The sequence below is a fragment of the Peromyscus californicus genome, unplaced genomic scaffold (genome assembly GCF_007827085.1).
Source record: "Peromyscus californicus insignis strain IS unplaced genomic scaffold, ASM782708v3 Scaffold_6__1_contigs__length_162567912, whole genome shotgun sequence".
In the NCBI taxonomy this organism is placed as follows: domain Eukaryota; kingdom Metazoa; phylum Chordata; class Mammalia; order Rodentia; family Cricetidae; genus Peromyscus; species Peromyscus californicus.
The window spans coordinates 87,802,724-87,826,060 of record NW_026294584.1 but is presented as its reverse complement, the minus strand read 5'-3'; the positions used below and the strand labels follow the sequence as shown (position 1 = coordinate 87,826,060).

Sequence of the window (23,337 nt, the reverse complement as noted above, 5' to 3'; positions counted from 1 at the left end):
GCCGAGACATCTGGAAAACCCAGAGTGAACCATGACCCTGAGCCCGACCGCGTGAGAAGTGGGAGAGGGGAGAGCCAGGAGACCAAGACGCCTAAAGGGCAAAAAGGGACTGGAGTAGCCAAAATGGTTCCATTACATAGGGAAGAGCAGCTGGGGGAAGAGCAGGGGAAGATTCTGGGTAGAGGGCAGGGTATGCCAGCCCAGAGCACCCTGGGACAGGTGAGGACTGAGGGATGCGGAGAGAACCTGGCTGCCACCTCAGTTATCCGTTTGTCCTGGGTTTCAGAACTGACAGATGGGTTGCCGCCCAGGGGCAGAGTGCTCATTTCGCATGTGTGAAACCCCAGATTCAATCCCCAGTACCACACGGAGGGTGGACGGCGAAAGGGAGAGCCAAGCAGAAATCATAGTTCTGAATTCTCGCAAGATTATGAAGAAACACGAAGTAGCCTTCTAAAAGCACCCCAGATTAAATCAAAAGCATTATCAAAATAAAATGCTCATGACATAAAGAATCCTTCAGTGGGCTGGAGAGATGGCTCTTAGAGGACCTGAGTTTGTTTCTGAGCAGCCCTGTTGGACAGCTCACAGTGGAACTCCGGCTCCTGGGTGATTGCACGCCCTCTTCTGGGCCCCGTGGGCACCTGCACACCGCCTCTCACAGACTGCGCATGCGAAGAATAAAACATTTTAAAAGCATTCCTTTAGGGTTTTTACACTTTTTTACCACTTGGTCTTTATCACTGAAATGTGTATATAGTTCACTTTGTTGTTTCTTTAGCCAGGCTCTCACTCTGCGGCCCGGAGTGTCTGAACGTCATGTAATTCAGGCTGACCTTGCCACAGTCCTCCTGCCTCAGCCTTGCCTAGGCCAGGCTAGCCGGATCATGCTTCCAAATTCTCCTTGTCTCTGCCTCCTGCCTTGCCATAGAAACAGTAGAATTACTCACCTGTGCTACCACACCCAGCTTTTTTTTTTTTTTTTTTTTCCCAGTCTCTCTTGTCGCCCTGGCTGTCTGGAACTATATAGACCATTTGGCCTCAAACTCACAGAGATCTGTCTGCCTCTGCCTCCCAGGTGTTGGGACGAAAGGCATGTATGTCAGGCATGTCTGACCACATCTAGTTTTATATGAATTCTGGGGGATTCAAACTCAGGCCTTCATACTTGTACAGCAATTGCTATACCCACTAAGCCATTTCCCGTGTGTGTGTGTGTGTGTGTGTGTGTGTGTGTGTGTGTGTGTGTGTGTGTGTGTGTGTATGTATGTATGTGCGCGTGCTGTGGCACATGTCTATGTAGAGGTCAGAGGATAACTATAGGAATTAATCCTCCTTCAGCCATATGGGTCCAGGGAATCAAACTCAGGCCATCAGGCTTGGGAACAAATACCTTTATCCACTCAGCCATCTCAAACACTTATAAAAGTTTTAAAGATATAAGGTAACATAAAAACTTAAAAAAAAAAAAAAGAACTGAAAGGACCAAGCAGATGCCATAACAGGCTGCTCAGTCTTCTCTCAGAGATCAGGCCTCAATTTCAGTTTCCTGAGACTTGAGCAAACAGTTTCTGGGAGGGCCATAAACAAAAGACAGTCCTTGCAGTAGCTCCCTTTCTGCACGTACTCTGACTGCTCAAAGTTCAGCCAGATGTTTACTTTCTGGGGCCCCTCACCAACTTAGAGTTATGTGCCGTACGTGCTTGGCCAGCCAGCCCCCATGGTGGCTCAAGGACAAAGCCTGGGACTTGTGCTGGACTGCCCCCAAAGTAATAAATTGTAACCACCAACCAGTAAATTCAAAGGTTACATACCCTCACCCAATTAAAAGAAAACAGAGATAAAAATAAACCAATCTGAGTTGTACCTGTGCAAAACTCCCCCAAGCCCCCTGAAGGGCTTGTGGATTTTGCCTTTAAAAAGCTAGCCACACAAAGAAAAAGCAAGTTCCTCCTGGCCTCACGCCTACGAGTGAGTGCTTTGGATGGAGCTTCCCTGCCCGAGGCTTGTAAACAAACAGAAATAAACCATGCTATTGCATTCTGTATCTAAGGTCTGTGGTGAAGTCTTTGGGGTCCCAATCTGGGCATAACAGAACCACAAACCAGGCATGGTGGTACATGCCTGTCATCCTAGAACTTGATAATATAGTGAGTTCAAGGCCAGCCTGACTGACATGAAACCCTGTCAAAAAATAAAAGGAACCCAGGCATCCATTATTTGACTAGCATAGTCTATCTTCTCTCCATTTTATGTATTTTCTTCATTTTGAAATTATAAATTCATGAGAAAAGAACAAATTTCATTATGTTATGAATTCAGCCAGGTGTGGTGGTACATGCTTGCAATTTCAGCACTCAGGAAGCTGAGGCAGGAGGATCTTGCACTCAAGGCCTCCTTGGGCTAAGAGACTGTCGGAAGGAGGAGAAGGAAGAAGGAAGAGGAGCTGGGGTGGGGGTTTTAGCTCCAGCTTGGGAGTGACAAGTTATACTCAATTAAAAAAAAAAAAAAATTAAAACTAGCCGGGAGTGGTGGTGCACGCCTTTAATCCCAGCACTTGGGAGGCAGAGGCGGGTGGATCTCTGTGAGTTCGAGGCCAGCCTGGTCTACAAGGAAGTTCCAGGACAGTCAGAGCTGTTACTCAGGGAAACCCTGTCTCGAAAAACAAAACAAAAACCCAAAACCAATTAAAACTAGGCCATTGAACTCATCTCCGTCTCCCAAGTGCTGGGATTACGGTTGTGCACCACCATGCTTGGCTAGAGAAATATTTTCTTTAGGTTTGGAGGCACACATTTATTATTTGGTACAAGAAGGCATTCCTGGGGAGCTGCATTTCAAAGAATCAGATCTGTACTCCCGGAAGGGACGACTTTGGGTTGGCGCGCCGCCTAGCGGGCTACTGTGGAAGCACGGCCCGGTGCTCGCTTGGGACCCTGAGGTCTTGGTGACCTAGAAGTCTTATTAGAATGCAAGCTTCTGCATTCTGATAGGGCTTAGCACCTGATTCCTGAATCGTAAAAGCGTGTGTGGCTTGCCAGGTGCCAAAAAACCATTTGATGACTGTGTTTGTTTCCTGAAGATCCATTCTTTAGGGTTCAATTAAAACCACGGGGCAGTGTTATTAAGTCATTATGGGGAGCATGACTGAGGACAAGGTTTGAGGAGAGAGAGTTCCCCTGCCAAGGGACTTTCCTCTATGTACATTCTTGATAATTAAGGCCGCAGGTTCGGATGACCTACTTCCTCCGTCAGCCTCTGGATCCTGTGAATCGAGCTACAGACTGTCGTTCTTTTCATCCCCACCAGGAGGCGCCCTCTCCCGCCGAACAACTCTCAAATGCCGATGGCCGCAAGGAACACAAGCAAGGGGACTGTGAGCTTTGGCCTAAGGCCCAGCATCCATGTTCTCTGGTCTCAGTTTTTCCTTTAGTAATAGGTAGGCAGGTGATTTCAGGGCCCTCAACGCTTGTGGCGGAAGGTGTGGGTTGGAGAAGCACCTTGACCCACTGTGTGTGGGGTCTCCTAAGAGGAAGGAATAAAGTCCAGCCAGTGTAGTTTTGGGATTCCTCTCCCTTATGGTAGAACCTAGAAAGAGGGAACAAGAAGGTCGGGACAAGATGCTCGGCTGACAGGTTCTGAACTTCAGATTCCTAAACAGGGTCATATAATACCTGTGGGACAATCGGAGAATGTGTGTGTGTGTTTGGGGGGGGGGGGGGGGACTGGACACTGTGCAGTGCCTGAAAAGTGTAGAAGGAAGAATATTAGCCCCCTCTGGAAGATAACGGGAGGGGAGGTGTCAAGCAGAGTGAGAGGGGTTGGTTAAAGTTATCCAGAAAGACAGTCTTCAGTTCTCCATGTTTGCCAAGGGAGCTGTTGTCCACAGATAAACAGAATGGCAGACAGGACTCGGTGCCTTCCCGTTAGGCCTAGTGCTTGGTGATGGGCAGGAGAGGAGCAAGATGTGGGCCTTTCAGAGAGACCAGGGCTTTCCACAGAGTGAGTAAGAGCTAGCTGTGTCGCTACAAGAGATGACAGTCAGGATCCTGCCATGTGCCGAGCTGGGAGCCAGGTGCTGGGGTTTGGCTGTGAACTCTACAGAAACCAGGGCTGCCATTTTTAGAGCTTACAGCACCCTGGAGGCGGTACAGTCTAGCTCTGGAACAAGCCTGTGAGCTTAATTGCCATGGAAGCGTTGAGGGTAGGGCTTGGGGGCTGCTGAGGAAAGTTCTCCTAAGCTGTGGCCTGCAGGAAGAGAGGACAAAGAGAGAGGACCAGAGGGAAGGCCCAGGTGAGGCGACTTGGACCACCACCCGCAGCCTCACCCAGGCTTCCTGAATACTGGGCCATTTCCTGTCTGAGCAGAAGCTGTGGGCAAGTGTGGTAGTACTCACATGGAATTCCAGCACTTGGGAGGCAAAGGCCAAAGAAAGATTGGGGCCAGCCTGGGCTACATGAGACTTTGTCTCCAACACACACACACACACACACACACACCAAACCAAGAAAACCAAACAAAAAGAGTCATGTTTTAACTTATGAATAGCCCCAGAAAAGCGTTGAAGTGGAGGAGGAGGGCTGGGTTCTGGGGGGAGGGTCATTCATTTGAAAAGAGACAGGTCCTTTTTTTTTTTTTTTAAGATTAAAAACATGCTTATATATGCTTGTGTGTGTGGCATGTGTGTGTGACTATATGTGTGTCACAGTGTCACAGCACGCATGTGGAGGTCAGAGGACAACTTGCTAAAGTCAGTTCTCTCCTTCTCCTCCATCGGTCCCGGGGACCCGACTTGGATCACTAGCAAATACCTTTACTCACTGGTCCAAGATTTTTCTTAAAGGTTTATTTGTATTATTTTAAAGTGTGTGTGTGTGTGTGTGTGTGTGTGTGTGTGTGTGTGTGTGTGTGTGTGACGGGGGTCTGTACACACTCCAGTACCGACCTGCCGAAGCCTGAGGTCTTAGATGTCCCTGGAGCTGGAGTAACAGGCAGTTGTGAGCTGCCTGCCGTGGGTACCTGGACTCCATCTCAGGTCCTCTGGAAGAACAGTGTGTGCTCTTAAGCACGAAGCCATGTTCCTAGTCCCTCCAACATTTTTAAAAGTGTGATGTGTGTAAACAAGAGGCTTCCTCCTTTTCTCTCCTTTAGGAGAAGGGGCAGGAGAGTTGAGACTTTTTTTTTTCTCTCCAAGACAGGGTTTCTCTGTGTAACAGCTCTGCCTGTCCTGGAACTCACTATGTAGACCCGGCTGGCCACGAACTCACAGAGATCCGCCTGCCTCTGCCTCCCGAGTGCTGGGATTAAAGGCGTGTGCCACCCCTGTCTGGTGACTTGAGACATTCTTAGGTAGCTCTTGTAGGGCCCTGGTCTCCTCCCACATTGAGTAAAGCCGTTGCCTGCTTGCCGACCTTGACCAGACGTCCTCCCTGTGCTAATTCCCTGCTGGTTTCCACCCTCCTGAATGCTTTAGGGAAGTTCCTTGTTTGTGTATTCTGCATATTGGGCGTTAACAGCTTAGATGCAAGACTGTAGAACATTGAGTAGCGAACTTCTGCCCTCTGGGGTTCTCCCATTGTGCTGTAAGCCTGTATTTAAGGTTTCCTCCCTCTTTCCATAAACGGCCTTCGGCATTCTGCTGAGGCGAGTGACCCGCTGTCTTCTGTCTCTGTCTTTCGATCCACAGCCCCTCGCTCGGACACGGTGAACGGGTGGTGGTAGCGCGGGCGTTATCGCTACAAACTCTGGCTGGCTTCAACATTCTATGTAGCCAAGGTTGGCCTGGAATTCCCGAATCTCCTGCCTCTACCACTGCCAAGTGCCAATGACAGCTGTGGACTACGTGCCTCAGCCTGTCTGTCTTCTTACGGGTTTATTGGTTTGTTTTTTTTGTTTTGTTTTTTTTTGAGGCAGTGTCTCATGTAGCCCCGGCTGGCCTAAAACTCATTATGTAGCAAAGATAACCTTGAATTTATAGGCCTGATTTTATATGATGCTGGGAATCAAACCCAGAGCTTCAAGCATGGTAGACAAGCACTCTACAAGCTGAGCTGCATCTCAATCCCCTACATTTTCCCATATCTTAAGAACGCCTTCTCCAAGCCAGGCGGTGGTGGCACACACATTCAATCCCAGCACTCGGGAGGCAGAAGCAGGTGGATCTCTGTGAGTTCGAGGCCAGCTTGGTCTACAGAGTGAATTTCAGGACAGCCAGGGCTGTTACACAGAGAAACCCTGTCTCAAAAAAACAAAAACAAAACACAAAGGCAGTGAAGGAACCGGAGAGATGAGCCGGCAGTTAACAAGAGTCCGCTCTGTTCCTGCAGGGGACCTGCGTTCAGCTTCACCCACATGGGTTGACTCACAGTTGCCTGGAACTCCAGCTCAGGTTATCCTGGGTGCTTCCAAAGGCAGCTAGAACATGTTCACATACACACACGGACACACATGAACACACATACGTAAGTCTTTTTAAAAATGTATTTTCTTTTTATGTGTATGCGTGTTTTGCCCACATGTATGTAAGTGTTTACATGTGCGCAGGGCCCGAGGTCGGAAGAGGATGTTGGGCCCCTGGAACTGTAATCACAGATGGTTGTGAGCCACCAGGTGGGTGTTGGGAACAGAACCTGGATCCTCTGAAAGAGCAGCACATTTTCTTAACTTTCTGCTCCATCTCTCAAGCCCCCAAATAAATCTTTTTAAAACTTCAGTAAGCAAAGTCAAGAGTAATGGAGGATGACACCAGATGTCAGCTTCAGCTCTCCATATGCATGTGGACATGTGCTGCAGCACACACATGCAAAGCACATACGCAGGAGCACACACACACACATGTAAAGCACATACGCAGGCACACACACACACACACACATGCAAAGCACACACGCAGACACACACACACACACACACACACCCTATGTTCCTTTGGGTTTTTATTGTTGTTGTTGTTATGCTTCCAAGCCTTACTGACGTTCTCAGTCTTTTCTAACTGAAATTTCTGAAAGTGCTCTGAGAACACAGGGGAAGCCTAGTGTTGACGAGCCACTGAGGAACAATGAAGGGACGAGGCTGCAGAAGTAGGTCGATCCCACTCTTAGAAGGCAGTGAGAAACACGCGGTGTCCATCAGAGGAGCGGTGAGGAGCCACTCTGGGCTTCGGGCACAGCTGGGACGCGGCCAGCTCTGCTGAGGGTGACACAGATGTAGCACCTTGCCAGGCAGAGGCCAGCAGGGCGGTGACACTGTGCACTATAATCCAGGGACCCAAATCTCGACTCTGGGGAATCTGCCCGACACAGAGAACTGGCCTGGAAAGAACTGAGCAGACAAACAGTACCCCAAGCCTCCTGTCCACTGTCTGTCGGGGGAGGTGGAGGCAAGGTTTGCCACCAGCCTCTGAGGCCACAGTGATAAATGATCGCGTTCCAGGGAGAAGCAGGGAACACAGACTCCCTAGGGAGTTGTCTCTTTGTCTGTGGACCATCAAATACCTCATTAAAGTCAGCTGAGTCACAGGCTGGGAGGACAACTGTGTGGGAGGGAAAGGCCTCCGGCAGCTTGTGATAAACCGGCCGCTTGACCCATCAGTGCTGGCCCCTTTCCTCTCCTTGATGCAGACCACATCCCTCTGGGACTGTCCCTGGCATCAGCCTGAACCCAGGGGAAGACAGAGTTCAATGGGACACCGAGCCTCCTCTGGGACACTTGGACTCCGGCTTGATCGACAGTTTTGGTGCTGGCTCCTCACCCTGTGATCTGGCCTCGGGCCTGGCTCCCCATTCCCAGGGCCCCCTGCCTTCTCCTAGAGCGTTGGTTTCTTTACGTTGGAAATCCACATCACCTCTTCCTCATTGCCTACGTTTTATTTTTCTGTCTTTATTGATTGACTTCTGTTTTGTTTTGAGACACTGTCTCATGTAGTCCATGCTGACCTTGAACTTGTTATGTAGCAGAGGGTAGTCTTGAACCTCCTGCCTCCATTTACCTCTGGGGCTGCAGAGGTATACCGTCATGCTTTACTGACTGATTTTGACTTAAAAAAAAAAAAAGCAGTTAAGTGAGGTAGCACTCACCTTTAATCCTGACACTCAGGAGACAGAGGCAGGCAGATCTCGTGAGTTCAAGACCAGCCTGGTCTACACAGTGAGTTCCAGGCCATCCAGGGCTACACAGTGAGATCCGATGACCATAAATACAGCTGAGCTGAACCAGCAGGGATAAGGGGGACTGAGGCGTCAAATGGGAGGCCTGAGATGAGAAATACCAGACAAAAGCCACGGTGGGGTCAGGAGGTCTCCCACAAGCTGCTGACTTATGCCAAGCGACTTTATTACTATTTGCAGGGAGAGAATGGGCCAAGGTCAGCAGAGAGCGAAGTCAGACAATGTTGGCAAAGAGAGCCCAGGATACCTCAGACGCAGCTGTCTTAGGATTGATAACCACAGGCGAGGGGGAAGAGTTGGGTCCTCAGAAGCTGCAACCTTGACTCCTTCGAGGCACTGGCTCCTCCTCTAGATGGGCCTCACCAAGTCCACGGCCGGACAAGGGCACAGAACTAGAGTTCCCTTTGTCCCTTCATCAGGACCACTGAGAAAGTCTCGGGTCAGTGTGACTCCCCACAAATAATAATAACAACAACAAAAGCAGAGCGAGCATAGTTTTATTAAGAAAAAGTGAGAAAGAACACCTAATAGTGGGAGGGGCCCCAGGGGAGGAATATTCACTGATTGACTTTTGTTGTTTGAAGCAAGGTCTCACTATGTAGCCCTGGCTGTCCTGGAACTTGCTGTGTAGCCCAGGCTAGCCTGGAACTCACATACCTGCCTGTCTCTGCCTTAGTCTCTCAAGTGCTGAGATTAAAGGCATGAGCGACCATGCCCAGCTTGGTTGACTTAAAAAATGTTTATTTTATTATTTTAGACTGTGTGTGTGATGTGTCCCCATCCAGAAGAGGGCATTGGATCCTGCTGGGGCTGGAGGGATGGCTCAGCAGTTAAGAGCGCTGGCTGCTCTTCCAGAGGCCCTGAGTTCAAATCCCAGCACTCATAACTGTAGTCCCACCAGGCAGTGGTAGAACATGCCTTTAATCCTTTAATCAGGAGGTGGAAGCAGGCAGATCTCTGTGAGTTTGAGGTCAGCCTGGTCTACAGACCGAGTTCCAGGACAGCCAAAGCTATATGTGAAACCCTGTCTCAAACAAACAAAAATAAATAAATAAGTAATAACTGTAGTCCCACGGGGTCAATATCCTCTTCTGGTGGGCCAATGTTCATGCAGACAAAAACACCCATATACATAAAATACACAAATAATTTTTTTAAAAAAGCAGTTGTGAGCCATCTGGTGAGGGAGCTGGAAACCAAACTCAGGTCCTCTGGAAGAGCAGTATCCACTTTACCTGATGGACTGTCTCTCCAGCCTGACATTGTGTGTGTGTGTGTGTGTGTGTGTGTGTGTGTGTGTGTGTGTGTGTGTGTTCCTGCCAGAGAGCACATGGAGGTCAGAGGATAACTTGTGGAAGTTATTTCTCTCCTTTCTTCATGTGGGTCCCAGGTATGGAACAGGTTATCGAAGATTACTTTATCTGATGGGCCATCTCAACAACCCTGTTTTGGGATAGGTTCTCATGTAGCTAAAGCTGGCCTTGAACTGACTAAGTAGCCTAGGATGATGACCCTTATTCCTGATCTTCTGATTCCTCTTCTGAAATTCTAGGGTTACAGGTGTGCCTTACTGCCTCAGGCTGGTTTTGTTTGGTTTAGTTTGTTTTTTGAGACAAGGTCTCAGGTAGCCCAGGCTGGTCTCACGTTTTGCAGCAAGTTCAGGACACTGTATTCAGAATATTAGAGGGCAAAAATATTCTATAGTGCCGGGTGGTGGTGGCACACACCTTTAATCCCAGCACTCGGGAGGCAGAGGCAGGAGGATCTTTGTGAGTTCAAGGCCAGCCTGGTCTACAGAGCAAGATCCAGGAAAGGCGCAAAGCTACACAGAGAAACCCTGTCTCGAACAACCCAAAAAAAAAAAAAAAAAAAAAAAATTCTATAGCTCACAGAATCTCCGGGAAGACCAAAGAACCTTCCAGAAACAACGTGCCAAAGGTCCTGGCCAAGCTGACCTGGCAGAGGCATGCTGGGTGCAGACACTTTTTGCCAGTAAATGCCCATCTGACCTCACTCTCTCAGCCCTAGAAGCCTCTGGAGAGAGTCCATCTGTCACTACACTGTCTTAGGGCCCACTCCACTGCCTGGGGACATTTCTCTTAGGGCCCACTCCACTGCCTGGGGACATTTCTCTTAGGGCCCATTCCACTGCCTGGGGACATTTCTCTTAGGGCCCACTCCGCTGCCTGGGGACATTTCTCTTAGGGCCCGCTCCGCTGCCTGGGGACATTTCTCTTAGGGCCCACTCCGCTGCCGGGGGACATTTCTCTTCGGACCCGCATCTGGCTTACAGCCTGTCGTGAGGCATCCTGCTGTCACAATACCAGCACCTGTCTGTGTAGCGAGCTTGGAAGGACTTCTGTGAATGGGAGGGAAAATTATTAGCGTGGTTACTGCACCCCTAAAGATAACGGCGTGCCCGATAGATTGGCTTCTGTTCCTTCAGTCTTCCGGGAGCCCAGACACCCGAACCTCAGAGGCTCTTGTTCCACACACTGCACTCCCCGAGACCTCGGGCCACAGCCTGCTCACCTGTCTTCCTTCAGGTCCACAGGAGCCACTCCAGACCCTCACATGCTTCCTTCCCTCTGCTGACACCAGGGACCTCAACCCAACCTAGCCACGTCCTCCATTTTGGGGCAACTACAACTTCAACTACGGTGTCCTGAGTTCAGGTGAGCTAACTGAACCCATGTCATTAGCTAACTGAACCCCCAGAATGCCTTGTCAATGAAGGATGTCTTTTGGGCTGTTGTTTGTTTTGAGATATAATCTCTCACACCGTATGTGGTACAGGCTGTCATGAACTCACCATCTAGGGCAGGCAGGTCTGGAATTCTCCGTGATCATCCTGCTTCTTCAGCCTGGGATTGCAGTCATGAGCCCCCACTGCACCTTGTGCATTCTTCTGTAAGTGTTCCCATCCATCCAAAAGGAAACCGACGTTCAGAGAAGCTAACCATCTCTCTGCTTTCTCCATCACTCAAGCAGCCCCCAAGGGGCTGGGCTGTGCCACTCGACCTCTGCAGGGGAGCCCTGTACCAGCAGGAGCTAAGGGCTACAGGTGATACCGAAATGACCTACGAGAAGCCGTACTCAGATCTTCTTCTACCGAGCAACACTCCTCAGACCTGACTTCGGATGAGATGTCTATACTACAGATGGTGTAGCCCCCCAGCTCTTGCCTGGGTCATCTAATTCTTGTAGTCTTGGAGAGGATCGGGGGGACCTAAGATTTTTTAATAAGCTCTCCAGTGACAGGGCAAGTGGAGGAACCGGCTTTCTGTTCCCTAAGGCTTAGCTGACTACCCTAGCCTGAATTCTGGACTGTTCACATTGGGGGTCAGTAGCTGAGATGTCAGAAATCTGAGGAATCACTTTGTGCTCTGAAAATACCATGAAATGGACACTCAGGTGCTGCCACACAGTGAGGGAGTCAGCCTTCAGAATGTGAGCCTTTGCAATCCGCCCCCCACCCCACTCCAGTCTAGGAATTCATCCAGAGGGGCTATGGTGGCGTGCACAAAGTGATCCCAGTCAGAGAAAGGGGACATTCAAATCCACCATCCGACAGGCCTGCAGAAGCAGGCCTCTCGCTTCACCTCTGTGCAGCTGGTGTCCGCGCCTGGAGACAACACAGACTCTGTCCTCCCTGGGTCCTTTCCTGCTCCCGGGCCTTGCAATTTGCCTATGCAAAGGGTTGAGCAGGAAGGGGTAGCTGAGAGGGGGGTGGGAGAGTGGTACCACTGGGAAATTCTATCACTCCAGCTTGGGGCGGGGTGGTATCTAGAATGTTCCATTCAGTCTGACCTGTAGACTTTGATCCCATAGTCAGTGGTTCCAGACCTTGCTCTCCTCTTGTATAAGCAACAGGCTCCCTTGGGTGAGAAAGTTGCCCTTTGACTCTTAGTCCAAACAGAAGAACATTGAGCCAGGGGTGGGGTTGATCCTCTGTCTTCTCCATTCCCCCCACTTTCCCACGGTACCACCTGGGCTCCCTATTGAGTTACCCTAGTGGCTTTTCAAGGCTTTTAAAAAAAAAAAATCTGTTTTTTGTTTGTTTATTGAGACAGGGTCTTAAGCAGCTCAAGCTGGCTTGATTGTGCTATGCAGCGGAGGGTGGCCTTGAATTCAAATTCTGCTGGGATTACAGGTGTGCACCACCACCACACTCAGATCAAACACAGGGCTCCGTGTATGCCAGGCAAGTGCTCTATCAACTGAGCTACGCCCCCAGCCCAGGAAACTTAACACGGTTTCTCAGAGCCTCAATATTACAGACTGAATGGAGAATTCCCTCCTCCACAACTCGTATGTCAAACCTCTAGTCCTAGAGCCTGTAGAAAAGCAATTAAGATTAAATGGAGTCGCCGGGCGGTGGTGGTGCACGCCTTTAATCCCAGCACTCGGGAGGCAGAGCCAGGCGGATCTCTGTGAGTTCGAGGCCAGCCTGGTCTCCAAAGCGAGTTCCAGGAAAGGCGCAAAGCTACACAGAGAAACCCTGTCTCGAAAAACCAAAAAAAAAAAAAAAAAAAAAAAAGATTAAATGGAGTCATAAGAGGGAGGCCTTGATCCTAAGTCTTCTGTCTTTATAAGAAGGAATAATGCCCAGCTCAGCCTCCCTCTGTGCCCACAGGCATGAGACCATGTGAAGACACACAGAGGTAGTGGAATCCAAGCCAGAAACAGAGGCCACCCAGAAACCAACCCCAGTCTTGGCCTTCTATCCTCCTGAGCTTGGAAGAAATAAAATCTCAGTTGTTTAAGCCACTCAGTGTTGTGGCATTGCTCCATCAGTGAGAGCTGACTAAGAGATGCAGCATCTTCATCTGAAAGTGAACGGAAAACTGGTCCTTGCATCAGGAGGTTATTTTGAGAGTCCAATGAGAAAATGACACATGAAAGGCTTGCCTGGTTTCTGTAGCTCCTCTCCGTCTGGAACAGTGTCTAGTGTGTAGTAGATGTTTGATAAATAGATTTTTGTTGTTGTTTGGTTGATTGGCTATTTATTTATTTATTTATTTATTTATTTATTTATTTATTTATTTATTGAGACAGGGTCTTTCTGTGTAGATCTGGCTGTCCTGGAACTCAATCTGTAGACCAGGCTAGCCTTAAACTCACAGAAATCTGCCTGCCTCTGCCTCCCAAGAGCTGGTATTAAAGGTATGCACCACTACACCCAGCTTGATAAATAAATGATTGATAAACACCGCTATGAAAGAACAAGGCAGTCACATGAAATATGAGAGCTTCTGGATTTTCCCTAACCTTTAACTTATCTGATTGGTGGTTACTACCCACCAACAAGTGATAACAGGAGTAAAGGATCAGGAAAAGTGACCGCAAGGGCTCTGTCCATTCCTGTAACCCATACAGGTCTGCAAAGGTGACGCTATCAGAGGGCTGAACCTGGTCCGTCTTTGGTCTTTCTTCTAGCTTGGCAGAAGGGCTGGAGACCACAGCCATGAGAGGGAGAGTGGGGTCCTGGGAGTGTCCTGGATAAAGTCCATTTGGGGTGGGAGACCACAGGTAGAGGCGGACACCATCCTAATACTTAGACTATGCAAATAACAGAAACAATAGGCCCCTGTGCCCTCAGGACATTTGTGGCAGCTCCTAGGCTCTGGAGAGGCAAAAGGACTCGGCTCATCTACCTTGCCATGGTGAGGTTTGGTCCCAGAGGAGCCTCGGGCACCTCACCTGTTCAGACTCTTGGAGATGCAGGGCTCTGGGCAGGGCGAGTCCCAGCTGTACTGACCACTCCCTCTACTCCCCTTCTGCCTCCTTCTAGGACAGGTACAGTGGCAGCAAGGCCCGGTGAGTACTCCTCCGCTTTCTCCTGCTCTTCCCCCGGTCTTCACCTACCTCCTCTTTCCCTGCAGCAGCCGTTATTTCTACCCCATGTGACCAGCCAGCTGTGGCCTCTACTCTGTCGGCACTGTGGCCACCTTCCTTAGGGTACCAACTCATCCCGCAGTGCACCAAAGGCCGCCAGTTCTGCCCCCCTCCCTCCAGTTGCTGGGATCTCAGGTCCACCATGTCACACGGCTTCTGCAGGGAGCATTCACAGTTATAGGTGTGACTAGTCTAGAGTGCAATGTCACCCAGACACAGCGGAGGGTCCCCTTGGGCAGAGCTGAGCAGAGTCTGCTTACAGGTTGGGGCCACCATTGCCACCCGCCAGATGTGTAGGTAAGTGACCCAGTGGGTCATGGGGCCCCAGCAGACTAGGGTCCCCCACCGTTGGATCTCCCTGAGTGACTCTAGATAACCTGTCCTACCAATTGTCCAGTGAGGCTTAGCACTCAGGCCTGATTCTCTTACCTGCCTTTGGTGTAGGGTCAGGAACCACTGCTAGGTAGAACAGGCATCTGCAGGGGTCCCCATGTTTCAACACACCTGTCTCATTGCCTCTGCTGCTAGAAATGTCCATTTTGATGGGTTCCTCTAGGTGTAGGGTTGCAGCCCATAGTTAAGGGCAGATGGTTTATTATTTACCAGAGCGGGAGTAAAGCCTCGTGCTAGAAGTGGGTGGGATGGAGCAAAACCAGTCTATCCATCCAGCTACCCCACTTCGGAGAGAAAATGCACCAAGCCTGTCTTTCCTGCCTGGCCCAGAGACTTGGAGACACAGGGTAAGGCCAGTTGCTGAGGCTGGGGGCTGGGCGGAGAGAGGGAGGCATCTGCTACCGCTACCGGGGCTGACTTGTTCCATCCTCCATCTTCCCTGGGCCCCCAGCATCCCTTCTTGAAGGCTCAGGAGGAGGTCGAAGAGGAGGATAAATATGAGCTGCCCCCCTGCGAGGTTCCACCCCTCAGTCTGGCCCCCGCACAGTCTCTTGGCTCTAAGGAGGACTCCTTGTATCTGGGTGAGGGCTGAGGAGGGAGAGGCTGGGAGGTTGGGTCAGGACAAGAGGGTCCAACAAAGGAGGAGTCCAGGAGGGGCGAGCTCTCCTCCCTCTGCCTGAGCTGCGGTGGGAAGGGCCTCAACTGGCTGCCACTGTGGCCTCTTGGCTGGGCAGAAAAGGCCAGAGGGATGAAGGAAAGGAGGGAGAGGAAAAACTGGGAAGAAGGAGAATGGGAAGGAGGAGGAGGGAGGGGCGAGGTAACCACGGCAACATCGACAAAGCAGGAAGCTCGACCCAGTCCCCAGGGCCTTGCGTTCCCCCCTCTGAAATCTCCGCACATCTTTCCAGCCAGGGTGGGAGTTCCCTGAGAGGCCCCCACCACTGGCATCTCTCACCCACTGGGATCAGCCAGGTGGGGGCAGGGAAGCTGACGGCCTCCAGTTGCCATGGAGACGGGGCTGTCAAGAAGCCAATAAGTAGAGGGGACAGGAGGAGGGAGGGAGGGAGAGATGGGGGCTAGGTGGGGAGCCGTGAAAACTGGGAACAGACTAGGGAGGAACCCCCTCCCTCTCCACAGTTCACAAAGCACAGGTTCTTTTTCAGATCGTCCTGGGCCCCTGGGTCCATCCAAACCGTCAGCACCCCTGCCTCAGCCCACCATGGCCAGAGGACTCCCCACAAATCCTTCCTTCCCTACCCGTCCTGCCTCTGGCTACCACTTCCCGGTGAGTGAATCTTACAGATATCTCATGTGCAAGCCCCCTCCCCCCCACACACGTTTCCATTCCAGGAGTCCTGAAACCCCTGGTGCCAGGTGCATCAGAAGCCAGAGTCAAATTAACAATAGTAGCTCCTCCCACTTGCCTAGAGGGTCCTGCCTTCCTCCCATATCCAACCTGCTTGAGAGGGCACTCCTCCTCTCTTCCATCCCTGCTGGGGTTGGGGGTAAAGCTCAGCTTGCCCTCACCTAGGCTCTGGGCCACAGGACCTCTCTCTGGTCAGAGGGGTCAGCCGCCATCACTCCCGGCTCCCACTGTGACCCGGTTATCCATTTTGAGAAGTATCCCTTTGCTTTTGTATTTTATAGAATAAACACAAATAAATAAATAAACAGGGAAAAATTCACAGTAAAGAGAGGGACCCCAATAGAGGCTGAGAGAAGCGTTGCCCTTCTCCTGCACCTCTCTTGTTGAATGTTTTATAGTTGTCTGTTTGGATGGGTTTTCTGGGGGAGGGCGCAGTTGACAGAGGGTCTCACAGAGCCCAGGCTGCCCTTGAACCCCTGCTCCTCCTGCCTCCACTTCAGTCGTATTGAAAGCAGCACATAGCTCTCCCCGCTCACGCCCGCCCCAGCTTCCTCGCTCCTCAAGTGCCTGCGGTTCCCTCCTCCCTCACTAACCCCATCGTGCCCACAGCTGAAGACAGCAATGAGTCTGCAGCCTGCAAGCCCAAAGCCGGGGCCTGTTTCTGGAAGGCGAGGTAAAGCCGAGTGTCCTCTCTCTTTCCCTGGCTCCTCCACAGGCTAGAGTTTTGGGTTGGCCTGACCTGGGCTTGCCGCCGCCGCACCCCTCCCAGCCACCATCCTTTCTGCTTGCTGAGCCCCCAAGGCAGTCAGTGCAGGTATCATTATCAGCAGTGAAAGAGTGTGCAGACAGACTCAGAGACGTGAACTGTGTGCCCTAGACAGTTCAAAAGCACAGGCCTGACCTCCAGGCCCTGTCTTCAGCCTCCGTGATCTCTGGATCAGGTGAGGGGCACCTGAGAATGAAGAGGTCACACATAAGGCCCTCCCTACCGAAACCTATGACTATTATCTTTCATCACTGGGGGCTCCCTGGGGCTACCACTCTGATTCTATCCATGCCACGGTAGATCCAGAGACTGGCCCCTATGGTCAGTGCCTTGAGGCCTGTGACCCCAGAACCCTAGGATGTCAGGACAGGAATGGACGCTTGAGCCATTCCTATCTAAAGCAGGCTGCAGGAGAGTGAATTTTTCTGCCCCAGGTCAAACAGCTCACTTGAGGTGCAATCTATCTTATTCTCCTCACATGCTGGAAAACCTTCATGACCTTGCGGGTGGCTATATTGGTTTGACTTTTTCCTTTTGTTTTTTCTTTTCCCATCATGAAGTTATCTGGAGCCAAGCCTAGCAAATTCAGTAAGAGATCAAGCCTGGGGACATTTCAGGGTTTCAAAGAGAGAGGATGAGCAAATGAAGTGTGTTCTCCTGGGTCTTCAAAGCTGACTCTGAGGAGCACTGTGACTAAGGGTGTCCAGGTCCTCTCCTCACCAATGCTCATGAGTGCTCCTCAACTAGGGTGCCCAGGCTCACTCCTCACCAATGCTCATGAATGAATGCTCTGAGGAGCACTGTGACTAGGGTGCCCAGGCCCCTCCTCACCAATGCTCATGAGTGCTCTGAGGAGCACTGTGACTGAGAGTGTCCATGCCTCCTCCTCACCAATGCTCATGAGTGCTCTGAGGAGCACTGTGACTAGGGTGCCCAGGCCCCTCCTCAGTGATTCTCATGAGTGCTGGTTCTCCTTTTTCCTTACAGGGCAAGGTGCACCTGCTAGAGTGGTGAGCTCGCTCCTTCTCTATCCTGTAGTCTAGGGATTTTTCTAGAAAGCTGATAGGAGAGGAATGGGCACCTGAGTAGCCTGGGGGAAAGGTCTTCCCTCTCCCACAGGTATAGGCCAGTGGTCCTGAGGGTGTCACCCAGAGTCTCTTCTCCACTCTCTGTGGGCACTCCTAAAAGCGAAATCACTGAGGAGAGGCCCCTCCTGTGTAGATAAGGAGTACAATGCCTTGAGCCACGCCCCGTCAATCAGCGGCTTCTTTCATGTCCCCCTTCCTCACTAAGGGAGGCACAGCCTTCTTATTCCTAAAAGGGACCACAGGTCTAGTCAAGCCCATGGTCCCACACCTTAGGTAACAGACCTTGCAAAGAAAAACGATGAGGACATCTACCTGGAGTGTGAGCCGGAGCCACGTGAGCGAGCACCTGCCCTATCCCACCCCTGAAAGCCCTCAGCTGCCCATGAACACACTCTCTCCTGGCCCCATTTCTGTCCCCTCCAAACCCCACCTGGCTGCCTTCATTTCTGCCTTTAGCCCAGGTAGACCCACACTGTCCCTACAAGGAGGTGACACCCTTAGAGCCCTCGCTGGGTGGAGCCTCTCATCTGATGCAGCCAGGCCACCAAGCTGGTGTCTCCCTATGGTTCAAAGGGCTTCAGGAGAGCCCCTGTCAAAGGGGACAGTAATAGACCCCTAGACTGTTCCGAGCCACTTCTGGTCAGTCTAGACTTCCCTGCCTGGTCCCCGGCCAAACCCTGTGTGCCCTCTCTGTTTTAGTCCCAGCCTTGACTAAGACTACAAGCTCTAAAGCCCTGATCCCCCCAGTCCCTCTGCCAAGAACATCTGGATTGCCCAGGTAAGCGACAGCAGTAGGAACAACCTGAGACACCATGTTCACTAATAACGGAAACTTCAGAGGCCAGACATGGTAGCAAACACCTTCTTTAATCCCAGCATTTGGGCAGCAGAGGCGGGCAGATCTCTGTGAGTTCAAGGCCAGTCTGGTTTACCTAGAGAGTTCTGGGTCATCTGATGCTGCACAGTGAGACCCTGTCTCAAAAAGAATTTTTTTTTAATTAAAAAATAAAAATAAGGTGCTGGAGAGATGGCTCAGTGGTTAAGAGCACTGGCTGCTCTTCCAGAGGTCTGGAGTTCAATTCCCAGGACCCACATGGCAGCTAACAACTGTCTGTAACTCCAAGATCTGACACCCTCACACAGACATACATGCAGGCAAAACACAAATGTATATAAAAGAATAATAAATAAATTTTTAAAAAAAGAAAAAGAAAAAAGAAATCGTCTGAGCTCTGCTTCCCACTTTATTCTGCACAGGCCCATGCTTGGTCACCAGGAGGCTCGGAATGTAAGAGGCTAGTGCTCAGGAGGAAATGAGCCCGGAGGGGTGGGAGGGAGGCCCAGGGTGGGACTTCAGGTTGTGGGTAGCAGCCTGGAAGGCCAGCTCTCATCTGACCAGACCTCCTGTGTCCCAGGGAGCAGTGGATACCACAGTGAAAGGTGAGCATGGACATCTCCAGCCCGAATGGGACTGTTCTCCTAAGATCCCACTCCCTGCCCCCAGCCCTGCAGACAACAGATTACCACCCCCTCCCCCCGGGATCTCAGACCCCACTTCACTTCATCAAGGGGGTCCAAGCAGTTCTGACTTCTGCCAAGATCAGGCCTGAGAGGACCCTCTTGGCCATTTCCCAGGGTCTGCACTAAATTGGGAGGCTGCCAGTGTGTGTCCCAAGATCAGTTCTCATTTGGAAATCATGCAAGGACTGTCTGGTGGGTCCTCCCAGGGTGCTGGGCCCGGGGACAGAGGGAGCACCGGATGCCCTATGTCGGGCTTTAGACATACTGGCATGTCTCCCTCGACTGCCGCACCCACCTGTGAAGCCTTCTTCCCCAGCCCCTTCCTGGCTCCAGCTCTCTGTTCTGCTTCTTTCAGCAGGCCGGAGACTGTCTGCTCCCTCTATAGCCCCTGCCCTGAGCACCTCTGCTGTTGAGGTGAGCACAAGCTGGGGGCAGACTGTGGGTGAGGCCTGTGGGGAGCAAAGTCCTTGCCCAGGAGCCCTCCTGGCCTGGGGCCTGTACCACCACAAGGAGCCTGCACGGAGCACAGTGTACAGCTCCTCCATGCTGCGTGTGCTCCAGGCACAGACACTCCTTGGTTTTGCTTGCAGGGCTCAGTCTGGGGCTGGCAGATGTAAACACAAATAATTATACACCAGGGTTCTCGGCTCTCCATGCCCACCGGAGTGCTTGAAGACATCTCTGAGTAGCTCTGTGTGTTGTATAGGATGGAAGCCTTCTGGGTCAGCCTTGGTACTCAGGGAACTGTGACCGTCAAGCTGCCGAGCGAGCCCTGCTTCACTTCCAAAAGGTGGGCGTTTGTAGACTCCTGGCCTTCTCGGAAACCCCTTCTCCTCACAGCCTGTGGCTGATTAAGCTGGCAGCAGGAGGAGGGCCAGGGAGGCATTCGACGTGATGGGTCAGCTGGGCATTAGGTGCCGAAGTTCATAGCGGGGGTCTCCTCCACAGGACGGAGCCTATACTGTGCGCCTCAGCTCCGGGCCTCACAGTTCCCAGCCCTTCACCCTGGCTGTGCTCCTCAGAGGCCGAGTCTTCAACATCCCCATCCGGCAACTGGATGGCGGGCACCACTATGCCCTGGGCCGGGAGGGCAGGAATCATGAGGAGGTGGGTGCTGGAGGAGTCATGGGCCAAACCAGCAAGGAGGCTCACAGTGCAGCACCTTGGGCCTGGCCAGGTGCTCGTGTGTGTCTGGGGAAAATATAGTTTGCTTCTGGTCCCCACCCTGGGTTGAGTCGAAACGACAGAGGGTGGGGGCCTCTGAGATAGTTCTGTCTATAATCCTTGCAAGGATCTAGTTTGACCCCCCAGAACCCATGTAAAAAAAATCAAGTGTGGTGGTTTGGGTTTATAATCTTGGTGCTGGGGAGGAAGAGAAAGGGGTGTCCAGACCTTGGACTCACTGGCCATCCAGCCTCCACAGTGAGCTCCAAGCCAGTGAGAGGCCTTGTTTCAAAAAACAAGGTGGGGGTTTACATTTAAAAAAAAAAAAAAACAAAAAAAAAAAACAAGGTGGGGGCTCGAGGATGGTTCAGTGGTTAGATGCACTTACTGGTTTAGACCCGAGTTAAGCTCCCGGTACCCACATGGCAGCGTACAATTGTATATGACCCCAGTTCTGAGGGATTCACTGCCTTCTTCTGGTCTCTGCAGGCACTGCATGCATGGGATGCACATCTATTCATCCATGTAGGCAAAACACTCTCATACACATTAAAAATAAGTTAAAAAAAAAAAACTTAACAAACAAGGTAGCTGGGCATGGTGGCACACACCTTTAATCCTAGCACTTGGGAGGCAGAAGCAGATGGATCTCTTTCTTTAGTTCCAGGCCAGCTAGAGCTACACAGTGAGACCCTGTTTAAAAACAAAATAAAGCTGTGTGGTGGCGGCACACACTTTTAATCCCAGCACGCGGGAGGCAGAGGTGGGTGGTTTCTCTGTGAGTTTGAGGCCAGCCTGGTCTACAGAGCAAGTAGTCAGAGGGTAGAGGCCTGACCATCTTCCCGACCTCTGGCACTGTGAAAAGAGACCCACCCTGCTGGTTCAAATCTCCTCCTCCTCCTCCTCCTCCTCCTCCTCCTCCTCCTTCTTCTTCCTCTTCCTCTTCCTCTTCCTCTTCTTCTTCTTCTTCTTCTTCTTCTTCTTCTTCTCTTCTTCTTCTTCTTCTTCTTCTTCTTCTTCTTCTTCTTCCTCTTCTTCCTCATCCTCCCCTCTTCTTCCTCCTCCTCCTCCTCCTTCTCCTTCTTCTTGGTTTTTGGAGACAGGGTTTCTCTGTGTAAAAGTCTTGGCTGTCCAGGAACTCACTTTGTAGACCAGGCTGGCCTCAAACTCACCAAGATCCTCCTGCCTCCACCTCCCAAGGGCTGGGGTTAAAGGCGAGCGCCACCACCCACCAGCAACCATGGTTCAATCTTCATAGGGTGAAGGTGAGGGCAATGTCTTGGGGGGAGAGCAGAAGTCTCCAAGGACTTTCTCCCCAGCAACTAGTAGGATTCAGACTGTCAGCCACTCACCTCAGCTTTCCTTAGGGAGAGACCAGGGCAGAGGCCTAGACCGAAAGCTGTCTTTACCTAGCTCTGGAATCCCGAGGCTGGCCAACGGCATGGCATGCCGGTGCAGTTTCAGGCTTGAAACCAGACCGCAAAAATGGCACTGCACTTTCACGGCACACTGGGGGGAAACATCTAGAAAAATGTCAGCCAGCTCCCCTGCCAGGCCCCACAGCTGCCTTAGGAAGCTGTTGGCAGAGTAAGGCTCGGGAGAGCACAGACGCCCTGCCTCCCTTCCGCAGCTCTTCCCCTCCGTGGCCGCCATGGTCCAGCACTACATGAAGCACCCGCTGCCGCTGGTGGACAGACACAGCGGCAGCCGGGGGTTCACCTGCCTGCTCTTCCCCACCAAGCCCTGAAGAAACGGTGACGCACATCCACCGTGGGCACGTGCGGGCCCCCTCGGTTTCCCCTCCCACTTTGGCTTCTTTGTATCCCCTGCCAGCCCTCCACTCCAAAGTCCCCGCAGGTTTGAAATGAGAGGCCTTGAGCTGGGCTGCCCCGGGGTGGGGAGGTTGCCTCTCCTTAGACAGACAAGGGAATAAATAGGTGCACTGACTTCTCGGGGATCAACACACTCTGGGTGGGGCTAGTTTACCAGCACGCGGTATATTTCAATAAACATTTATTGTCTGAATTAATTCTTTTTTAATATCTTTATCTTCCAGTTACGAGTATTACAGGAGGTGTGTCTGTGTGTGGGTTACGTGCATGTGAGTGCCTGTGTCCTCAGAAGACAGGCATCAGATACCCTGGAGCTGGAGTTAGGCGGGAAAGGGTGTGAGCCACCAGATGTAGATGCTGGGAAGAGCCGTTTGCACTGTGAGCTGTCCCCTCCAGCCCCGTGGATGAATTCTGGAACGTGCTGAGAATCAAAGGTCTTCCCCAGAAGGCCTCACAGTTCCTAAAAGGAATGGAGTGAGTGATGTCGCTGTGTGGGCCTACTGGAAGCGCTAGGCGGCAGAGGGAAGGACCCCATTTCTACCAGGTTCAGGCTTTTGTCCTTCTAGAAGGAGGAGGGCCAGGCCAATAAACCGATGTTTGTTTATGCTGGCCGGCCTTGGCCAAAAAAAGGGAGGGAGGCTCAAGGCAGACTCGACCACCCTGTGAAGTGATGGAATGGAGACAGAGGATTTGTCCACAGGGTTTCTGGAGACATGAGAGGTCTGATGGCCAGCACTTGACAGGCGTCAGAGGACCCCAGGAGACAGTCCCGGATGAAACACCAGAGAAGGCGGAACAGAGCAGCTGGGAGCCTGGGGTGGTGGACGCTGGAGGCTCTGCGACCCGGAGCGGAGCTGCTTGGCAGCCGTGGGCCCAGCAGGGATAAGGGGCCCGGGCTTGGGCTGGCAGCCAGCAACCCACAGGCTGGCCCAGAGCGGGGGCGTCTCCGGCCCTGGCGTGGAGCCTGGAACACCCCGTGCCGGAAGCGCCACGTGACCATGACTCCGCAGAAGTCTGGAGCAGCCGGGAAACAAAGGGCAGCTTAGCGGCCGCCTGGCGCGGGGAGGGGGCTGGCACGGAGGGCGCAGCTTCCCCTGGCGCCCACGCTGCACCCCAACACCTCTGGACCGCCTCCGGGGGAAC

At 51.8% G+C, this 23,337-nt stretch overlaps 1 protein-coding gene across 4 annotated transcripts; it reads left to right on the top strand.

Annotated features, from left to right (window-relative positions):
* Positions 1-14,194: 14,194 nt before the first annotated feature.
* On the top strand, positions 14,195-22,391 carry Sh2d6 (SH2 domain containing 6). 4 transcript variants are annotated; one of them, XM_052719011.1, is made up of 14 exons: positions 14,195-14,804; positions 14,909-15,038; positions 15,621-15,742; positions 16,433-16,496; positions 17,577-17,599; positions 17,951-18,011; positions 18,377-18,455; positions 18,935-18,965; positions 19,093-19,117; positions 19,313-19,390; positions 19,557-19,612; positions 19,905-19,988; positions 20,147-20,305; positions 21,993-22,391. In XM_052719011.1, the coding sequence occupies exons 1-14, from the start codon at positions 14,706-14,708 to the stop codon at positions 22,107-22,109; spliced, it is 1,128 nt and encodes a 375-aa protein (XP_052574971.1). In that variant the 5' UTR covers positions 14,195-14,705; the 3' UTR covers positions 22,110-22,391. The 4 variants fall into 4 exon arrangements, with proteins under 4 accessions (XP_052574971.1, XP_052574970.1, XP_052574972.1 ...); XM_052719010.1 differs by having other exon boundaries at positions 19,554-19,612; XM_052719012.1 differs by lacking the exon at positions 19,313-19,390 and having other exon boundaries at positions 19,554-19,612.
* Positions 22,392-23,337: the final 946 nt, after the last annotated feature.

Coding starts and splice junctions, on each gene's coding strand:
- Sh2d6 (XM_052719010.1), top strand. CDS start 14,706: ATGGAGCAAAACCAGTCTATCCATCCAGCTACCCCACTTCGGAGAGAA. Junction 19,118..19,312: donor AGTGGATACCACAGTGAAAG/GTGAGCATGGAC, acceptor GCCATTTCCCAG/GGTCTGCACTAAATTGGGAG. Junction 20,306..21,992: donor AGGGCAGGAATCATGAGGAG/GTGGGTGCTGGA, acceptor TCCCTTCCGCAG/CTCTTCCCCTCCGTGGCCGC.